A 17,630-nucleotide genomic window follows, 5' to 3' on the forward strand; every position below is an offset into this window, starting at 1 on the left:
ATCTCTGCCTTGAACATTCTGCTTCCTCATTTCCTCCCTCCCCACAATTGCAGAGATTATTTTTAACATGTGGAGAGTTCAAAAGAAATGATCCATGGAACTTCATAAGCAAACACCAGACATACCGAGCCCACGTTCTAACTTCTGTCCAAACTCCCTCCCTTCTAAATGAGATCACTCAGAATAATGTCATAGGAAATTACAATATCACAAACACTCCTCCCTTTTTCTTCAGCACATCTATTTTTCATACTTGAGGAATTTGTCTCCATTACTTCTGGGGCCACTGATTTTTATCTTTCTGACATAGAATTCCAATGAAGACTTTTTGAGTACTCTTTGTTAAAGATTTTCTTATGTCTTCTTATTTCCATGAACCAAAATAAACCTCCTCCTACCAGTACTGAGAATTGAATCTGATTATTACTCTCATTTTTTGTAAAGATTTACATTTTGATTCAAAGTAATTGTATTTTGCCTGCACCTTCCAAACAACACACATTAATCCGCCTTCAAGAGAGGTCAAAGACATTGATCACTTCCTAGTTATGTTTAGAAAATATATAAATTAATCATTTTCTAGTCTTTATTGGGGAAAGGGGTGAAACTGAAGCGATAGAGCATCGTGACTACAATAACAGGAGGAAAGTTTTGAAAAGATTAACACAATTCATGATTTTAAACAGCACCAGCAATCAGGGTTCTTTTCACCTATAAAAGCAGTGCATAGATAGTTTAGTAAAGTCTGTGTATTTTCTACTTAGGGTCACATGCATTGAGTCCTTCATCCACATACACAGTGAAAATGTTTCTCACTCAGCTGTGTCCATCTCTTTGTGACCCCATGGATTGTAGCCCACCAGATTGCTCTGTCCACCTAATTCTGCAGGCAAGAATACTGGAGTGGGTTGCCATTCCATTCTCTGGGGGATCTTTCTGCCCCAAGGATCAAACCCAGGCCTCCTGCATTGCAGGCAGATTCTTTATCTTCTGAGCCACTGTGGAAGCCCCTACATATACAGTGGAGTTCTGCTTTATTCTGGTAGATACTTGGTTTATTATTATTATTACTATTCAGAATATTCAGTTTATTCTGCCTTATAGAGGGGCTACCTTCTGTGCCAGGCAGGTGATATAAATGAATGAAACAGACCTGGTGACAATTCCTAGGTATTCCTGGAGACTGTGATTTTATGTTCAAGACAAAAAGGGACCTTTCCAGCGCCATGCTTAGATGTCCACTGAAACTATCCCAGCTTGATTTCTCCAGCTGTCCACTTCTGCTCACTTCCCTTCCCTTTCCTTCTAGAAGTACTAATTCCAAGAGTACTTCTCGATAAACATCCTGTTTGCAAATTTTCATCTTTGAGTCTTCTTCCTAGGGTACTCATACAGTCCCCAAAAGCAATTTGTAATTCACGACAGTTAATTTGAAGGCTGGAAAGACTGACTGAAATGTAATTTTCATCTTTAGCATATATAAGTAGGAGCTTAAACATAAATGTAGAAAACTTATGCAAATGTATATGTAAAGAGAACTGTAAATTTTATCTAAAGTACATTTATTCTTTCCTAAGGATTTTATGTCACTTATACATCAATATCTGCTTTATTTAAAAATTTAAATAATGCAAAAGTATGTGTTCAGAAGTGAGTTTCCTATTATTAGTCTTTCCCAATCCCATTGAGAATCTATTTATACAAAGAGAGATACATTCTTATTGAGTGCATCTGTATCACATTTATGTCTTTATTCACAAACCCAGCTTTAGTTGTACATTTTTTTGTTCTGATGTTTATTCAAATATTATTTTTTGGCCTTCAGGCAATGTTAATACATTCCTCCAATACTTGGTAAGTATATTATTTGACAGATTTGTTTACATATTTTTTATATTTATTGTTGAGAACTGTGAACACATGTTTCCCATCAGTTTTTATGAAGAAATCTTACAACTCTATCAGTGTTCGAAGTCAGCCAACTTCACTGTTAACAGTAATATTCAGGGGATTCTTGGGATTTTCTAGACATATAATCATGGCTGAGACTAGCCCCAGCCTCAGGTATGGCCCATATTCATTCGCCAGTTCCCCAGGTGATAATTGTATTATTAAGTCAGACTTAGGGGTTTTCTTTCGTCCTTGCCTTGCTTTCCCACTTCCTCATGTGTACTTCCCAGAATTCCCCCCAACCCCCAAGTGAACTACTTACACTCACATCTTTGTCTCAGTAACTACTTTGGGTGCAATTCAAACAACGACAATAGATGTTCAGCTAATATTTTTAGTTGATTGATATTAAACCAGTGATGGTGGTTACTTCTCACAAAAGAGGGCTAAATTGGGATGTCTGCAAGTGAAGAGAACCAATGTCAACATATGTGTTCACCTCCTTTCTACCATATCTGTTTCTGTGTTAATACAGTATATGTATCCATGGTGTCCTACAGATAAGTTCCACTCTATGGATCAAATTTGAACTTCCACAAATGTGTTTTATCAGGTGACACGTTGCTTGCCACATAAACAAACAAATGTGGTTTTCGTCAAATGTAACCATGATCCCTTTGTTTGGAATGTTTCTTCCACTTTTCTCGACCAGGCAAAACAGACATATTTTTTAAAGGACCATTACATACCCATACGTCATCCAAGAGCCTTCATTTACTCGACAAATATTTGTCACTAATGTGCTCTGTCTCAGTAACACAATTAAATTTTATAGTTCATGCCTTCACGGTGTCTGCATCACAGAACTGAAATGATACAACGTAACTGTGGTTCAGCAGAGAGTGCAAAATTCAGAGCGCAATGCAGGGACAAATTGTATTTGAACAGGGTAGTTAATCATTGGGAGGAAGCATCAAGGGGAAACCTGCGGTATTGATAGAGGAATATAGTTTGCAAAGATAATGACAAAGATGAAACATTCCAGGAAGATGGAACAGCTTCAGCAAAGGCTTGCAAGCTCTATTCTCTACCTCTTCCTCAGCTGTCCTAAAACAGCTTAACTTCTGTTTAATCTTACACAAGTTTTGTGGTTTTTATTTTTCTCAACAGTTCTATGCTTCTTTGGCCTATTGCTTAAAGAAGTATTAAGAATATACACTGTATTATATGCTGTATTAAAGATTCAAAACAAATATAAGATATTCAGCACAATACTTAGTGAACTCAGCATAATGCCTAGCGAATTTAGCATAATGCATAGTAAATACAAATGATAAATATCATTATTCCTCAGATTTTATTGAAGATGTATGGAACATATTCCATACTATATATGTTGATTTTAGTTCTTCAGTCAAAATAACATAGGAAGCTCAGTCTGGCGCTCTATGACAACCTAAGGGGTGGGATGCACCTGGGGTGGAGGGCAGATCAGAGTGGGGGGCATATATTTACTTATGGCTGAATCATGTTGTTGTACTGCAGAAAGCTACAAAACCTTGTAAGAGAATTATCCTCCAATTTAAAAAAGAGACTTAAATAATAACTGTCATTCTTTTGAAAATTAAAGTCACTCAGTCGTGTCCAGCTCTTTGCAACCCCGTGGACATGGAATTCTCTACATCAGAATACTGCAATAGGTAGCTCCTCCTTCTTCAGGGGATCTTCCCAAGCCAGGATCGAACCCAGGTCTCTGACATTGTAGGCAGATTCTTTACCAGCTGAGCTATCGGGGAAGCCCTTCTTTTAGCTCTTGCCAAACTGTTTCTTATGCATGTGTCTCATTCAAGTATCTACAGGAAAAAGATGAGGAGTTATCTGTTAAGTTCTCTTACTACCCAACAGAATGTCTTGGATCCATATTTTTGAAGACTTAATAATTCCAAACATGTTTATATATAATGAATGCTTTTGTAATGAAATATCCTGTGTACAAGTTTGACAAATTAAAGATAAATCAAAACATCCCATTCATGTTGCCAAGCTTGGGAGACACCTTAAAAATGTGTTTCTTCTACTTAAAAGCTGAGACTATAGCTAAGTGCTTCTAACACTTAGAGAATGCTTCTAACACAGTAGAGCCCAAACAGACACACAATTTGAAACTTTGTTGTGGTCTAACTATCTTCTTGACCATCAAAATGCCTACAGAGTATCACAATCATCCATATTATTTACCAGACAAGCTCCCCACAAACATCTTTCTTTGTATTTCCTTTCCAGTGCTTCACCTTATCAGCACATTTTCCCCGCACCCTTGACAATAAAATATACATGAGCCGTATAAGAAACTTTTTCTCTCTGATGTTCAGACAGCAGTGATAGGAGAAAATATCGCACTCAAAAAAATTTTCAGAGCCACATGACTAATGCTTTGTTAAGACATTGAACACACCAGGAGCAAAATTGACACCCACTAAGGAAGTATTGGGAAAGATCTTTATATTGGACACACACGAACATATCAGAAAAAGGAAAACTGTTATTTTCTCCAAATTGGAATACTGCACGATAAACACAAATTATGTAATCAAATGATCAATTTTCCTAAGAGGGTAAACAATAACAAGGAAATAATGATGGCAAGATAGCAGCTCTTCAGCAGGGTATAAAGGGGGCTGTGGGCCGAGGAGACTCAGACTCAAGAAGCTCACTTTCCTGGAAACTCACCCAGAACCTCCACCCTCTGACACCATGGTCAGCTCCTGTTGCAGCTCCGTCTGCTCTGACCAGAGCTGTGGCCAAAGTCTCTGCCAGGAGACCTGCTGCCGGCCCAGCTGCTGCCAGACCACCTGCTGCCGCCCCAGCTGTGGTGTGTCCAGCTGCTGCCAGCCCACCTGCCCTCGCCCCACCTACTGCATCTCTAGCTGCTACCGCCCCTCCTGCTGTGGGTCCAGCTGTGGGTCCAGCTGCTGCAGGCCTACCTGCTGCATCTCCAGCTGCTGCAGGCCCCAGTGCTGCCAGCCTGTGTGCTGCCAGCCCAGCTGCCCCCGCATCTCCATCTGCTGCCGCCCCTCTTGCTGTGGCTCCAGCTGCTGCCGCCCGAGCTGCTGCCTGCGCCCAGTGTGTGGCCGGGTCTCCTGCCACACCACTTGCTATCGCCCCTCCTGTGTCATCTCCACCTGCCCCCGCCCCGTGTGCTGTCCCTCCTCTTGCTGCTGAATCTCTGCTTTGAACATACTGCTTCCTCATTTCCTCCTTCCCCAAATGCGGAGGGTTCGAGAGAACTGGTCCCTTGAATTGATAAGCAAACACCAGACATACTGAGCCCACGTTCTATCTTCTCTCCAAAGTCCCTCCCATACAAATGAGATTACTCAGAATCTTCCAGGAAATTACAAGTTCTAAACACGCCTCCCTTTTTCTTCAGGACATCTCTTAATCATGCTTAAGGAATTTGTCTCCATCACTTGTGGGTCCACCGATTTTTATCTCTGATATGGAAATACAACGAAGATTTTTTGGTGTACTCTTTGGTAAAGATTTTCTTATGTTTTGTTATTTCCATGAACCTAAATAAAGGTCCCCCTATTGGCACTGAAATTTGAATCTGATTGTTACTCTCTTTTTTTAAAAAGTGTTTACATTTCAATCCAAAGTAATTGAATGTTGCCTGCACCTGCCAAACAGCACAAACCTTCAAGAGAGGTCAAATGACACTGATCACTACTAGTTATGTCTAGAATATAGATACATTAATCATTTTCTAGTCTTTATGGGGGAAAGGGGCGAAACTGAAGTGATAGAGCATCTGTGAATATAATAATATGAGAAAAGATTTAGAAAGATTGAACACAATTCATGATTTTTAACAACACCAGCTTTCAAGGTTTTTTCACCTATAAGGCAGTGGATAGATAGTTTAGTAAAGTCTATGTATTTTCTACTTTGGGTCACATACAATGATACCTTCGTCCACATACACAGTAAAAATGTTAATCACTCAGCTGGCTCTAACTCTATGCGACCCCATGGACTGTAGCCCAGCAGGTTCCTCTGTCCACAGAATTCTGCAGACAAGAACACTGGAGTGGGTTGCCATTCCATTCTCCAGGGGATCTTTCTGCCCCAGGGATCAAACCCATGTCCCTTGCATTGAGGGCAGATTCTTTACCTTCTGAGCCAACATGGAAGCTCCTACAGGTATACAGTGGAATTCTGCTTTATTCTGGTAGCCAGGGCTCCAGTAGATTTGGTTTATTATTATTATTATTACTATTCAGAATATTCAGTTTATTCTGACTTATAGTAGGGCTACCTTCAGTGCCAGGCAGGTGGTATAAAGCAATGAAACAGACTTGGTGACAGTTCCTAGGTATTCCTGGAGACTGCGACTTTATGTCCAAGACAAAAAAAGGGACTTTCCAATGCCATGCTTAGATGTCCACTGAGTCTCTATCCCAGCTTGATTTCTCCAACTGTCCACTTCTGCTCACTTCCCTTCTCTTTCCTCCTAGAAGTTCTAGTCCCAAGAGCACTTCTCGATAAATACCCTGTTTGCTAATTTTCACCTCTGTGTCTGCTTCCTAGGGAACTCAAACAGTCCTGAAAAGCAATTTGTAATTAACAACAGTTAATCTGAGAGCTCGAAAGACTGCCTGAAGTGTAGTTTTCATATTTTAGTGTATAGTAAGTAGAAGCTTAATCATAATCCAAGAAAACTTATGGAAATGAATCCGTAGACAGAACTGTGAATTTTATCTAAAGTACTTTTATTATTTTCTAAGGAATTTATGTAACTTATACACACACATGCTTTTTCAAAACTTTTGAATAACACGAAAGAATGATCAAAATAGTTGCTGCCGGGGTCCAGCCCCGGTGGATCCAGGGAATTTGAAGGGTGGACGGCGTCGGCGAGGAAAACTTATTTGTTTAGATATAAGATTAGATTAGGAAGAAAATAGATTAGGAAGAAAACCTCGAGACAAGAGGTTTGCACCATCTACGTAGGGCCACCGGCATCTGTTTGAATATCGGAGAGTGCCCCGCCTTGGGCTGTCTCTCTCTTACGGATCTTAGAAGCCGGGACAAATAAGTAGACATGATGAGCCTCCCTGCTCCAGGTGGGAATTCAGCCAGAAAAAGAAAAGAACGACATGGGGAAGCCCAGCATCGGTGCAAGACTCCAAAAACTTCATTTTTCAAAATCAGCTTATATACCCCAAGTTGTACATAAAGAAATAGAGTTATGCTGGGGCAGCAGTCCTGACCCTCATTAAGACAAACAAGACTTTCTTTTTGCATACCCTCCCATATACAAAAGATCCCAGGTGGTTTCCATTATCTTCTGGCCCAGAGGCTTGTTAACATGTTTATGGCTCTCTTCCTGGATAATTGTCCAGAAAACCTCTTTTCCCTAGAAGTGTTTCCTCTTTACTCTACATCACCCTCAAAGTACAAAAAAGTTACATTCCTATAGAACAAAGGTGCAGTGGGTTATAACAAAGAAAGTACTTAACTCAAAGATCTAGTGTTGCTAATACCAGGTCTACTACCTGTTTTTCTATATACCAACTATACCTAAAAGTAAAAGATATAAGAATTTGGCAGCAAGTATTGGCTCAACAAATGAAACCTTTAATTGGTCCTATTCTAATGATTTTGACTCCTCGGAAGCCTCGACATTCCTAGGATGTTTTAAGCTTCCTGTGTCCCCCACAGTTAGGAGGCCTCAAACAATCACATGTGCAGCCTGCAGGCAGGCTAGAAAGCCATCAGAGGGGTTTTTGGATTGAAACACTCGTATTATGCCCAGGAGATTAATTATCTAAAAGCTCTAATTTTTTCCAGAAAAAGGTGGTGGGGGGACAATCCCCTGTTAATGACAGAAGAGTAGGTGGAAAGCATAACATAGTAAAGCAGGCAGATTTTGGTCTTGGGGGGTGGATCCTCAGGAATTTCCAGGGGGAATCCCTGAAACCGAACACGTCCTTGCGTTTTGTCAGGCTTCCTTCTGCATGACCTTGTCATGGGTGGGACTCCTCACGCTGGCTCCCGACAAGTTGCCCATCATTTGTCTTTGCCAATCCCATTCAAAACCAATTCTTATTGAATCCTTTTGTGTGACATTATGTCTTTATTCAGAAACCCAGCTTTATTTGTACATTTTTTTGTTCTGATGTTTATTCAAATATTATTTTTTGGCCTTCAGGCAACGCTAGTACATTCCTCCAATACCTGGTAAGTATATTATTTGACAGATTTGTTTACATATTTTTATATTTATGCTGAGAACTGTGAATACATGTTTCCCATTAGACTTATGAAGAAATATTGCTAAGTGTATAAGAAATCTATCAGTGTTCTAAGCCAGTCAACTTCACTGTTAACAAGAATATTCAGGTGATTCTTTGGGATTTTCTAGATGTATAATCATGGTAGGGAATAGCCCCCAGCCTCAGGTATGTCCCCGGATTCATTTCTCAGTTACCCACAGTGGCAGCCCAGACTTATGGGTTTTTCTTTCTCCCGCCTTGCTTTCTCATTTCCTCACGTGTACGTCCCAGAATCCACTGTCCCCCCACGACCCCCCAACCCTCCTCCGCCAAGTGAACTACTTGCACTCACATTTATGTTTCAATATCTATTTTGGGTGCAATTGAAACAAAGACAATAGATGTTCAGCAAATATGTTTTGTTGATTGATATTAAACCAGTGGTGGTGGTTACTTCTCCCAAAAGAGAGCTGAATTGGGATGTCTGCAAGTGAAGAGAACCAGTGTCAACACTTGTGTTCTCCTCCTTTCTATCACATAAGTTTCTTTGTTAATACAGTATATGTATCCATGGTGTCCTATAAGTATGTATGGTTCTATGGATCAAAGTTGAACTTCCACAAATCTGTTTTATCAGGTGACATGTAGCTTGCCACATAAACAAATGTGGTTTTCCTCAGGTGTAACCATGATCCCATTGATTGGAATGTTTCTCCCACTTTTCTCTACCAGGCAAAAAAGACATACTTTTTAAAGGACCATTATATACCCATAAGTCATCCAAAAGCCTTCATTTACTCGACAAATATTTGTCACTAATGTGCTCTGTCCCAGTAGCAAAAACAAATGTTATAGTTCATGCCTTCAGGGTGTCTGCATAACAATAGTGGAATGACAGAAAGTGACTGTGGTACAGCAGAGAGTGCCAAAAACAGAGCACAATGCAGGGACAAACTGTATTTGAACAGGGTAGTTAATCACTGGGAGGAAGCAAGTAGGGTAAACCTGGGGTTTTGAGAGAGAAATAGGAGTTTGCAAAGATAATGACAAAGATGAAACATTCCAGGAAGATGACATGGCTTCAGCAAATGCTTGCAAGCTTTATTTTTGACCTCTTCCTCAGCTGTCCTAAACAGCTTAACTTCTGTTTAATCTTACACATTATTTTTTCCACTTAACATTTCTATGCTTCTTTAGCCTATTGCTTAAAGAAGTAGTAAGAATAAACACTATATTATATTTTGCATTAAAGATTCAAAACAAATATAAGATATTCAGTGCAATGCTCAGTGAACTCAGCACAATGCCTGGTAAATTTAGCATGCTGCTGCTGCTGCTGCTAAGTCGTTTCAGTCGTGTCCAACTCTGTGCAACCCCATAGATGGCAGCCCACCAGTCTCCGCCATCCCTGGGATTCTCCAGGCAAGAACACTGGAATGGGTTGCCATTTCCTTCTCCAATGCGTGAAAGTAAAAAGTGAAAGTGAAGTCGCTCAGTCGTGTCCGACTCTTTGCAACCCCATGGACTGCAGCCCACCAGGCTCCTCCCTCCATGGGATTTTTCAGGCAAGAGTAATGGAGTGGGGTGCTATCACCTTCTCCACATAAAGCATAGTAAATACTCTACAAATGATAAATATCATTATTCCTCACCTTTTTTTGAAGATGTATGGATGTATGTTGATTTTAGTTCTTCATTTAAAAATAACATAGGAAGCTCAGTCCGGTGCTCTGTGAGAACCTAGAGGGGTGGGATGGGATTCGGTTGGGAGGGCGGATCAGAGGGAGGGGACATATACTTATGGCTGAATCACATTGTTGTACTGCAGAAAGCTGCACAACCTTGTAAAGGAATTATCCTCCAATTAAAAAATAAAGACTTAAAAAAATAACTGTCATTCTTTTGAAAATGAAAGTCGCTCAGTCATGTCCAGCTCTTTGTGACCCCATAGACTATACAGTCCATGGAATTTTCCAGGTCAGAATACTGGAATTGGTAGCCATTCCCTTCTCCAGGGGATCTTCCCAACCCAGCGATCAAACCAAAATCTCCCACACTGCAGGCCAATTCTTTACCAGCTGACTTACCCGGGAAGCCCTTTTTTCAGCTATTGCCGTGCTATTTCATATACATGTGTCTCATTCAAGTATCTATAGGAAAAGGATGAGGAGTCATCTGTCAAGTTCTCTTACTACCCAACAGACTTCTTGGATCCATATTTTTGAAGGCTTAATCATTCCAAACATGTTTATATACAACAAGTGCTTTTATAATGAAATATCCCGTATACAAGTTTGACCACTTAAAGATAAATCAAAACATCCCATTCTGATTGCCTAGCCTGGGAGACATACAACAAAAATGTGTTTCTTCTATTTGAAAGCTGTGAGTACGGCTAAGTGCTTGAGACAGCGGAGTGAAATCAGACACAGAATTTGAAGATTCCTTGTAGTCCACCTATCTTCCTGACCATCCAAGACGCCCACTTAGGATCACATTCATCCACATTATTTGTGGGACATTCACCCCAAACATCTTTCTTTCTAATTCCTTTCCAGTGTTTCACCTGACCAGCACTTGTTCCCCTCACCCTTGACTACAAAATATACATGAGCTGTATAAGAAACTTTTCTCTCTGAAGTTCAGAGAGCAGTGATAGGAGAGATATCACATTCAAAAAAAAGATGCTAGATTCAGATGATAAAAGCTGTATAGGATATTGAACCAACCAGTGGAAAAGGTGATACCCAAAAGGAAGAACTGGGACAGGGCTTTCAATTGGACACACAGGCACTTATCAGGAAAAGGAAAGGTATTGTTTTCCTCATTTTGGACTACTGCATGCTGCTGCTGCTGCTGCTAAGTCGCTTCAGTCGTGTCCAACTCTGTGCGACCCCGTAGACAGTAGCCCACCAGGCTCCCCAGTCCCTGGGATTCTCCAGGCAAGAACACTGGAATGGGTTGCCATTTCCTTCTCCAATGCAGGAAAGTGAAAAGTGAAAGTGAAGTCGCTCAGTTGTGCCCGACTCTTAGCAACCCCATGGACTGCAGCCCAGCAGGCTCCTCAGTCCATGAGATTTTCTAGGCAAGAGTACTGGAGTGGGGTGCCACTGCCTTCTCCGGGACTACTGCATGAGAAACACACAATTATGCAATTAAATGTCAATTTTCCTAAGAGGGTAAACAACACGGAAAAAATGACGTCATGATAGCAGCTCTTCACCAGGGTATAAAGGGGGCTGGGGACCGAGAAGACTCTCAGACTCAAGAAACTCACTTTCCTGGAAACTCACCCAGAACCTCCACCCTCTGACACCATGGTCAGCTCCTGTTGCGGCTCCGTCTGCTCTGACCAGAGCTGTGGCCGAGGTCTCTGCCAGGAGACCTGCTGCCAGCCCAGCTGCTGCCAGCCCAGCTGCTGCAGGACCACCTGCTGCCGCCCCAGCTGTGGTGTGTCCAGCTGCTGCCGCCCCGTCTGCTGCCAGCCCACCTGCCCTCGCCCCACCTGCTGCATCTCTAGCTGCTACCGCCCCTCCAGCTGTGGGTCCAGCTGTGGTTCCAGCTGCTGCAGGCCTACCTGCTGCATCTCCAGCTGCTGCAGGCCCCAGTGCTGCCAGCCTGTGTGCTGCCAGCCCACCTGCTCTCGCCCCACCTGCTGCATCTCTAGCTGCTACCGCCCCTCCAGCTGTGGGTCCAGCTGTGGGTCCAGCTGCTGCAGGCCTACTTGCTGCATCTCCAGCTACTGCAGGCCCCGGTGCTGCCAGCCTGTGTGCTGCCAGCCCAGCTGCCCCCGAATCTCCAGCTGCTGCCGCCCCTCTTGCTGTGGCTCCAGCTGCTGCCGCCCGAGCTGCTGCCTGCGCCCAGTGTGCGGCCGGGTCTCCTGCCACACCACTTGCTATCGCCCCACCTGTGTCATCTCCACCTGCCCCCGCCCCGTGTGCTGTCCCTCCTCTTGCTGCTGAATCTCTGCTATGAACATTCTGCTTCCTCATTTCCTCCCTCCCCACAGTTGCCAAACTTCTTTTTAAAATGTGGAAGGTTCAAGAGAACTCGTCCTTGAATTTCATAAACAAACACCAGACATACTGAGCCCACGTTCTAACTTCTCTCCAAACTCCCTCCCTTCCAAATAAGAACACTCAGAATCTCCCAGGAAATTACATTCTCCCAACAGGTGTGCCTATTTCTTTAGGACATCTGTGTTTCATGCTTAAGGAATTTGTCTCTATCACTTGTAGGGCCCCCAATTTCTGTCTCTCTGATATGGAAATCCAATGAAGATTTTTTGGTGTACTCTTTGGTAAAGATTTTCTTACGTCTTTTTATTTCCATGAACCTAAATAAACGTCCTCCTATTGGCACTGAAATTTGAATCTGATTGTTACTCTCTTTATTTTTTTAAAGGATTTACATTTCGATCCAAGTAATTGAATTTTTCCTCTACCTGCCAAACAGCACAAATTAATCAACTTTCAAGAGAGGTCAAATGACATTGATCACTGCCTAGTTATGTCTAGAAAATAGATAAATTAGTCATTTTCTAGTCTTTATGGGGAAAGGAGGTGAAACTGAAGTGACTGAGCATCTATGAAGATAATAACATGAGAAAAGATTTGGAAAGATTGAGCACAATTCACAAACTGTGAATTTTATCTGAAGTACTTTTATTCTTTTCTAAGAATTTTATGTCACTTATACACAAACACATGCTTTTTAAAAAAAAAATTTGAATAACACAAAAGAATGTGATCATAAGTGAGTTGCCCATCATTTGTCTTTGCCAATCCCATTCAAAACCAATTTTTACAAATGGATATACATTCTTATTGAATCCTTTTGTATCACATTTATGTCTTTATTTACAAACACCTTTACTTGTAATTTTTTTCTCATGTTTATTCAAATATTATTTTTTGGCCTTCAGGCAATGTTAATATATTCCTCCAATACCAGATAAGTATACTATTTGACAGATTTGTTTACATATCTTTTTATATTTATTGCTCAGATCTGTGAATTCATTTTTGCCATTATATTTTATGAAGAAATATAAAAATGCATAAGAAATCTATCGGTTTTCTAAGATAGCCAGCTTCACTGTTAACAATAATATTCAGTTGATTTTGTGGGATTTTCTAGGCATATAACCATGGCAGCTAATAGCTCCCAGCCTCAGGTAGGCCCCAGATTCATTCCTCAGTTACCCACAGTGGCAACTGAATTATTAACCCAGACTTTTGGCTTTTTCTTTTTTTTCCTGTCTTCCTTTCCCGCTTCCTCATGTGTGCTTCTGAGAATCGTTCCCCCAGGTGAACTGCTTGCACTCACATCTTTGTTTCAATATCTACTTTGGGTGCAATTCAAACAAAGACAATAGAGCTTCAGCAAATATTTTTAGCTGATTGACATTAAATCAGTGATGGCGGTTATTTCTCACAAAAGAGAGCTAAATTGGGATTTCGGGAAGTGAAGAGAACCAGTATCAACATTTGTACTCACCTCCTTTCTATCATATATGTTTCTGTGTTAATACAGTAACTTTATCCATGGTTACCTGTAAATAAGTTCCACTCTATGGATCAAATTTGAACTTCCACAAATGTGTTTTATCAGGTGACACGTTGCTTGCCACTTAAACAAATGTGGTTTTCCTCAAGTGTAACCATGATCCCTTTGTTTGGAGTGTTTCTCCCATTTTTCTCCACCAGGCAAAACAGACATATTTTTTAAAGGACCATTACATACCCTTAATTTATCCAAAAGCCTCATTCACTCAACAAACATTTGTCACTAATGTGCTCTGTCCCAGTAACAAAATTAAATTTTCTAGTTCATGCCCTCAGGGTGTCTGCATCACAGAGAGTGCAAAATTTGGAGCACAATGCAGGGACAAATTGCATTTGAACAGGATAGTTGATCATTGGTAGGAAGCATTCAGGGGTTTTGACAGAGGAATAGTAGTTTGCAAAGATAACGACAAAGACGCAACATTCCAGGAAGATGAAGCAGCTTCAGCAAAGGCTTGCAAGCTCTATTTTTCACCCCTTCTCAGTTGTCCTAATACAGCTTAACTTCTGTATAATCTTACACACAAGCTTTCTTTTTTTCCTCTTAACGTTTCTATGCTTCTTTGGCCTATTGCTTAAAGAAGTAATAAGAATACATACTATATTATATGCTGCATTAAAGATTCAAAACAAATATAAGATATTTAGCACAATGCTTAGTGAATACAGCACAATGCCTAGTGAATTTAGCATAATGAATAGTGAGTACTGTACAAATGATAAATGTCATCATTCCTCACCTTTTATTGAAAATGTATGGAACTTATACACATACTATATATGTTGATATCAGTTCTTCATGTAAAATAACATAGGAAGCTCAGTTCAGTGCTCTATGACAACCTAGAGGAGTGGGATGGGATTGGGGTGGGAGGGCAGCTCAAAGGGAGGGGACATATATATATAATTATAACTCAATCACATTGTTGTACTGCAGAAACCTACACAACCTTGTAAAGGAATTATCTTCCAATTAAAAAATAAAGACTTAAATAACTGTCATTCTTTTGAAAATGAAAGTCAATTCAGTCGTGTCCAGCTCTTTGCGACCCCATGGACTATATAGTCCATGGAATTCTCCAGGTCAGAATATTGGAATAGGTAGCCATTCCCTTCTCCAGGGGAACTTCCCAACCCAGGGATCGAATCCAGGTCTCCCACATTGCAGGCAGATTCTTTCCCAGCTGAGCTATCAGGGAAGCCCTTCTTTTAACTATTGCGAAACTGTTTGTTTTCATTCTCAAGGTAAGAATACTGAGTGGTTTGCCATTCACTTCTCCAGTGGACCATGCTTTGTCAGAACTCTCTACCATTACCTGTCTGTCTTGGGTGGCCCTACACAGCATGCCTCATAGTTTGATTGAGTTAGACAAGGCTGTGGTCCATGTGATGAGACTGGTTAGTTTTCTGTGATTGGTTTTCAGTCTGTCTGCCCTCTGATGGAGAAAGATAAGAGGCTTATGGGTGAGATAAGAGGCTGATGGGTGAGACTGACTGAGGGGAAAACTGGGTCTTGCTCTGATGGGTGGGGCCATACAATTTTCTGTTGATGGGCAAGGCTATGTTCCCTCTTTGCTATTTACCTGGGGCCAAACTATGATGGAGGTAATGAAGATAAGGGCTTCCTCCTTCAAAAGGTCCCATGCACACACTGTTACACCCAATGTCCCCAACTCTGCCGCGGGCCACCGCCAACCCACGCCTCCGCCAGAGACTCTTGGACACTCACACGCAAGTCTGGGTCAGTCTCTTGTAGGGTCACTGCTTGTTTCTTCTGGGTCCTGGTGCACACAAGGTTTTGTTTGTGCCCTCCAAGAGTCTGTTTCCCCAGTCTTATGTAAGTTCTGGTGGCTCTGTGGTGGGGTTAATGGTGACTTCCTCCAAGGGGGCTTATGCCATACCCAGGTCTACTCTACCCAGAGCTCCAGCCCCTTCAGCAGTCCACTGCTGAAGCGTAACTCCTCAGGAGACACTCAGACACAGTTCTGTCTCAGTCTCTGTGGGGTCTTTAGGTCCCGGTGTGCACAAGGTATGTTTGAGCCCTCTAAGCGTCTCTAGCATGTATGGACTGTGATTCTAAATGCAATTTTGCCCCTTCTACCATCTTGCTGGGACTTTTGCTTTGCCCTTGGACATGAGGTATCTCCTTTGCTCAAGCGCCATACAGCCAGCACTCCACTGTCAGCTACCATCTTGCAGGTGCTTCTCTGCCCTTGGATGTGGGGTATCTCCTCACAGTCACCCCAGCACCACATAGCAAATGCTCCAGGGCCTACGGTCTTGCTGGAGCTGCTGAGTGCTGAAGAATTGATGCTTTTGAACTGTGGTGTTGAAGAAGACTCTTGAGAGTCCCTTAGACAGCAAAGAGATCCAACCAGTCCATCCTAAAGGAAATCAGGCCTAAATATTCATTGGAAGCACTGATGCTGAAGCTGAAACTCCAATACTTTGGCCACCTCATGTGAAGAACTGACTCACTTGAAAAGACCCTGATGCTGGGAAAGATTGAAGTCAGGAGGAGAAGGGGACCACAGAGGATGAGATGGTTGGATGGCATCACCGACTCAATGGACATGAGTTTGAGTAAGCTCCGGGAGTTGGTGATGGACAGGGAGGCCTGGCATGCTGCAGTCCATGGGGTCGCAAAGAGTTGGACATGACTGAGCGACTGAACTGAACTGACTGAATCTGTTTCTTATGCATGTGTCTTAGTCAAGTACCTACAGGAAACAGATGAGGAGTCATCTGTCAAGTTCTCTTACTACCCAACAGAATGTCTTGGATCCATATTTTTGAAGGCTTAATCACTCCAAACATGTTTATATACAACAAATGCTTTTATAATGAAATATCCTGTATACAAGTTTGACCACTAAAAGATAAATCACAACATCCCATTCTGATTGCCTGGCCTGGAAGACATAAAACAAAAATGTGTTGCTTCTATTTAAAAGCTATGAGTATTGCTAAGTGCTTGAGACAGTGGAGTGAAATCAGACACAGAATTTGAAACTTCCTTGTGGTCTATCTTCCTGATCATCCAAGATGCCCACATAGGATCATACTCATCCATATTATTTGTGGGACATCCTCCCTCCAAATATCTTTCTGTCTAATTCCTTTTCAGTGTTTCATCTGACAAGCCATGTTCCCCTCACCTTTGACAACAAAATATACATAACCTTATAAGAAACATTTTCTCTCTGATGTCCAAAGAGCAGGGATAGGAGAGAATAGTACATTAAAAAAAAAAAGTTAGCGTCATATGACTAATGTTTCATAAGACATTGAACCCACCAAGAGCAAAGGTGACACCCAAAAGGAAGAACTGGGACAGGGCTTTTAATTGGACACACAGGAGCATACTAAGAAGAGGAATAGTGTTATTTTCTCCATTTTAGAATACTGAATGAGAAACACACAATTATGTAATTAAATGATGAATTTTCCTAGGAGGGTAACAAGGGTAACAATAACAAGGAAATAATGATGTCATGATAACAGCTTTTCAGTAGGATATAAAGGGGGCAGTGGGCCAAGGAGACTCTCAGACTCAAGAAACTCACTTTCCTGGAAACTCACCCAGAACCTCCACCCCCTGACACCATGGTCAGCTCCTGTTGTGGCTCCGTCTGCTCTGACCAGAGCTGTGGCCGAAGTCTCTGCCAGGAGACCTGCTACCGGCCCAGCTGCTGCCAGACCACCTGCTGCAGGACCACCTGCTGCCGCCCCAGCTGTGGTGTGTCCAGCTGCTGCCGCCCCGTCTGCTGCCAGCCCACCTGCCCTCGCCCCACCTGTTGCATCTCTAGCTGCTACCGCCCCTCCTGCTCTGTTTCCAGCTGTGGTTCCAGCTGCTGCAGGCCAACCTGCTGCATCTCCAGCTGCTGCAGGCCCC

The 17,630-nt window shown here is 42.0% G+C and overlaps 3 protein-coding genes and 1 long non-coding RNA gene across 4 annotated transcripts in view; all 4 read left to right on the plus strand.

The window, feature by feature from the left end:
• Positions 1-4: 4 nt before the first annotated feature.
• Positions 5-12,541, plus strand: LOC120867165. The gene is made up of 2 exons (XR_005721816.1): positions 5-76; positions 12,207-12,541. It is a non-coding gene; the product is annotated as an uncharacterized LOC120867165 (long non-coding RNA).
• On the plus strand, positions 4,645-5,496 carry LOC120867163 (keratin-associated protein 4-8-like). The gene has a single exon (XM_040245395.1). The coding sequence runs from the start codon at positions 4,645-4,647 to the stop codon at positions 5,110-5,112; it is 468 nt and encodes a 155-aa protein (XP_040101329.1). The 3' UTR covers positions 5,113-5,496.
• Positions 11,467-12,537, plus strand: LOC120867156 (keratin-associated protein 4-9-like). Its single transcript, XM_040245381.1, has one exon. It carries the CDS (start codon positions 11,486-11,488, stop codon positions 12,128-12,130), a length of 645 nt encoding a protein of 214 aa, XP_040101315.1. The 5' UTR covers positions 11,467-11,485; the 3' UTR covers positions 12,131-12,537.
• A 4,766-nt stretch (positions 12,542-17,307) lies between the features above and the next one.
• Positions 17,308-17,630, plus strand: part of LOC120867162 (keratin-associated protein 4-11-like) — a 1,031-nt gene continuing 708 nt past the window's right edge. Inside the window, 2 exon segments of the mRNA XM_040245393.1 lie at positions 17,308-17,620; positions 17,622-17,630. The exon segment at positions 17,622-17,630 is cut by the window's right edge and continues 708 nt beyond it. Of these exon segments, the coding sequence (XP_040101327.1) occupies positions 17,342-17,620; positions 17,622-17,630 (288 nt within the window). The 5' untranslated portion in view covers positions 17,308-17,341.

The sequence above is a fragment of the Oryx dammah genome, unplaced genomic scaffold (assembly GCF_014754425.2).
Source record: "Oryx dammah isolate SB20612 unplaced genomic scaffold, SCBI_Odam_1.1 HiC_scaffold_8, whole genome shotgun sequence".
Taxonomy (NCBI): Eukaryota; Metazoa; Chordata; class Mammalia; order Artiodactyla; family Bovidae; genus Oryx; species Oryx dammah.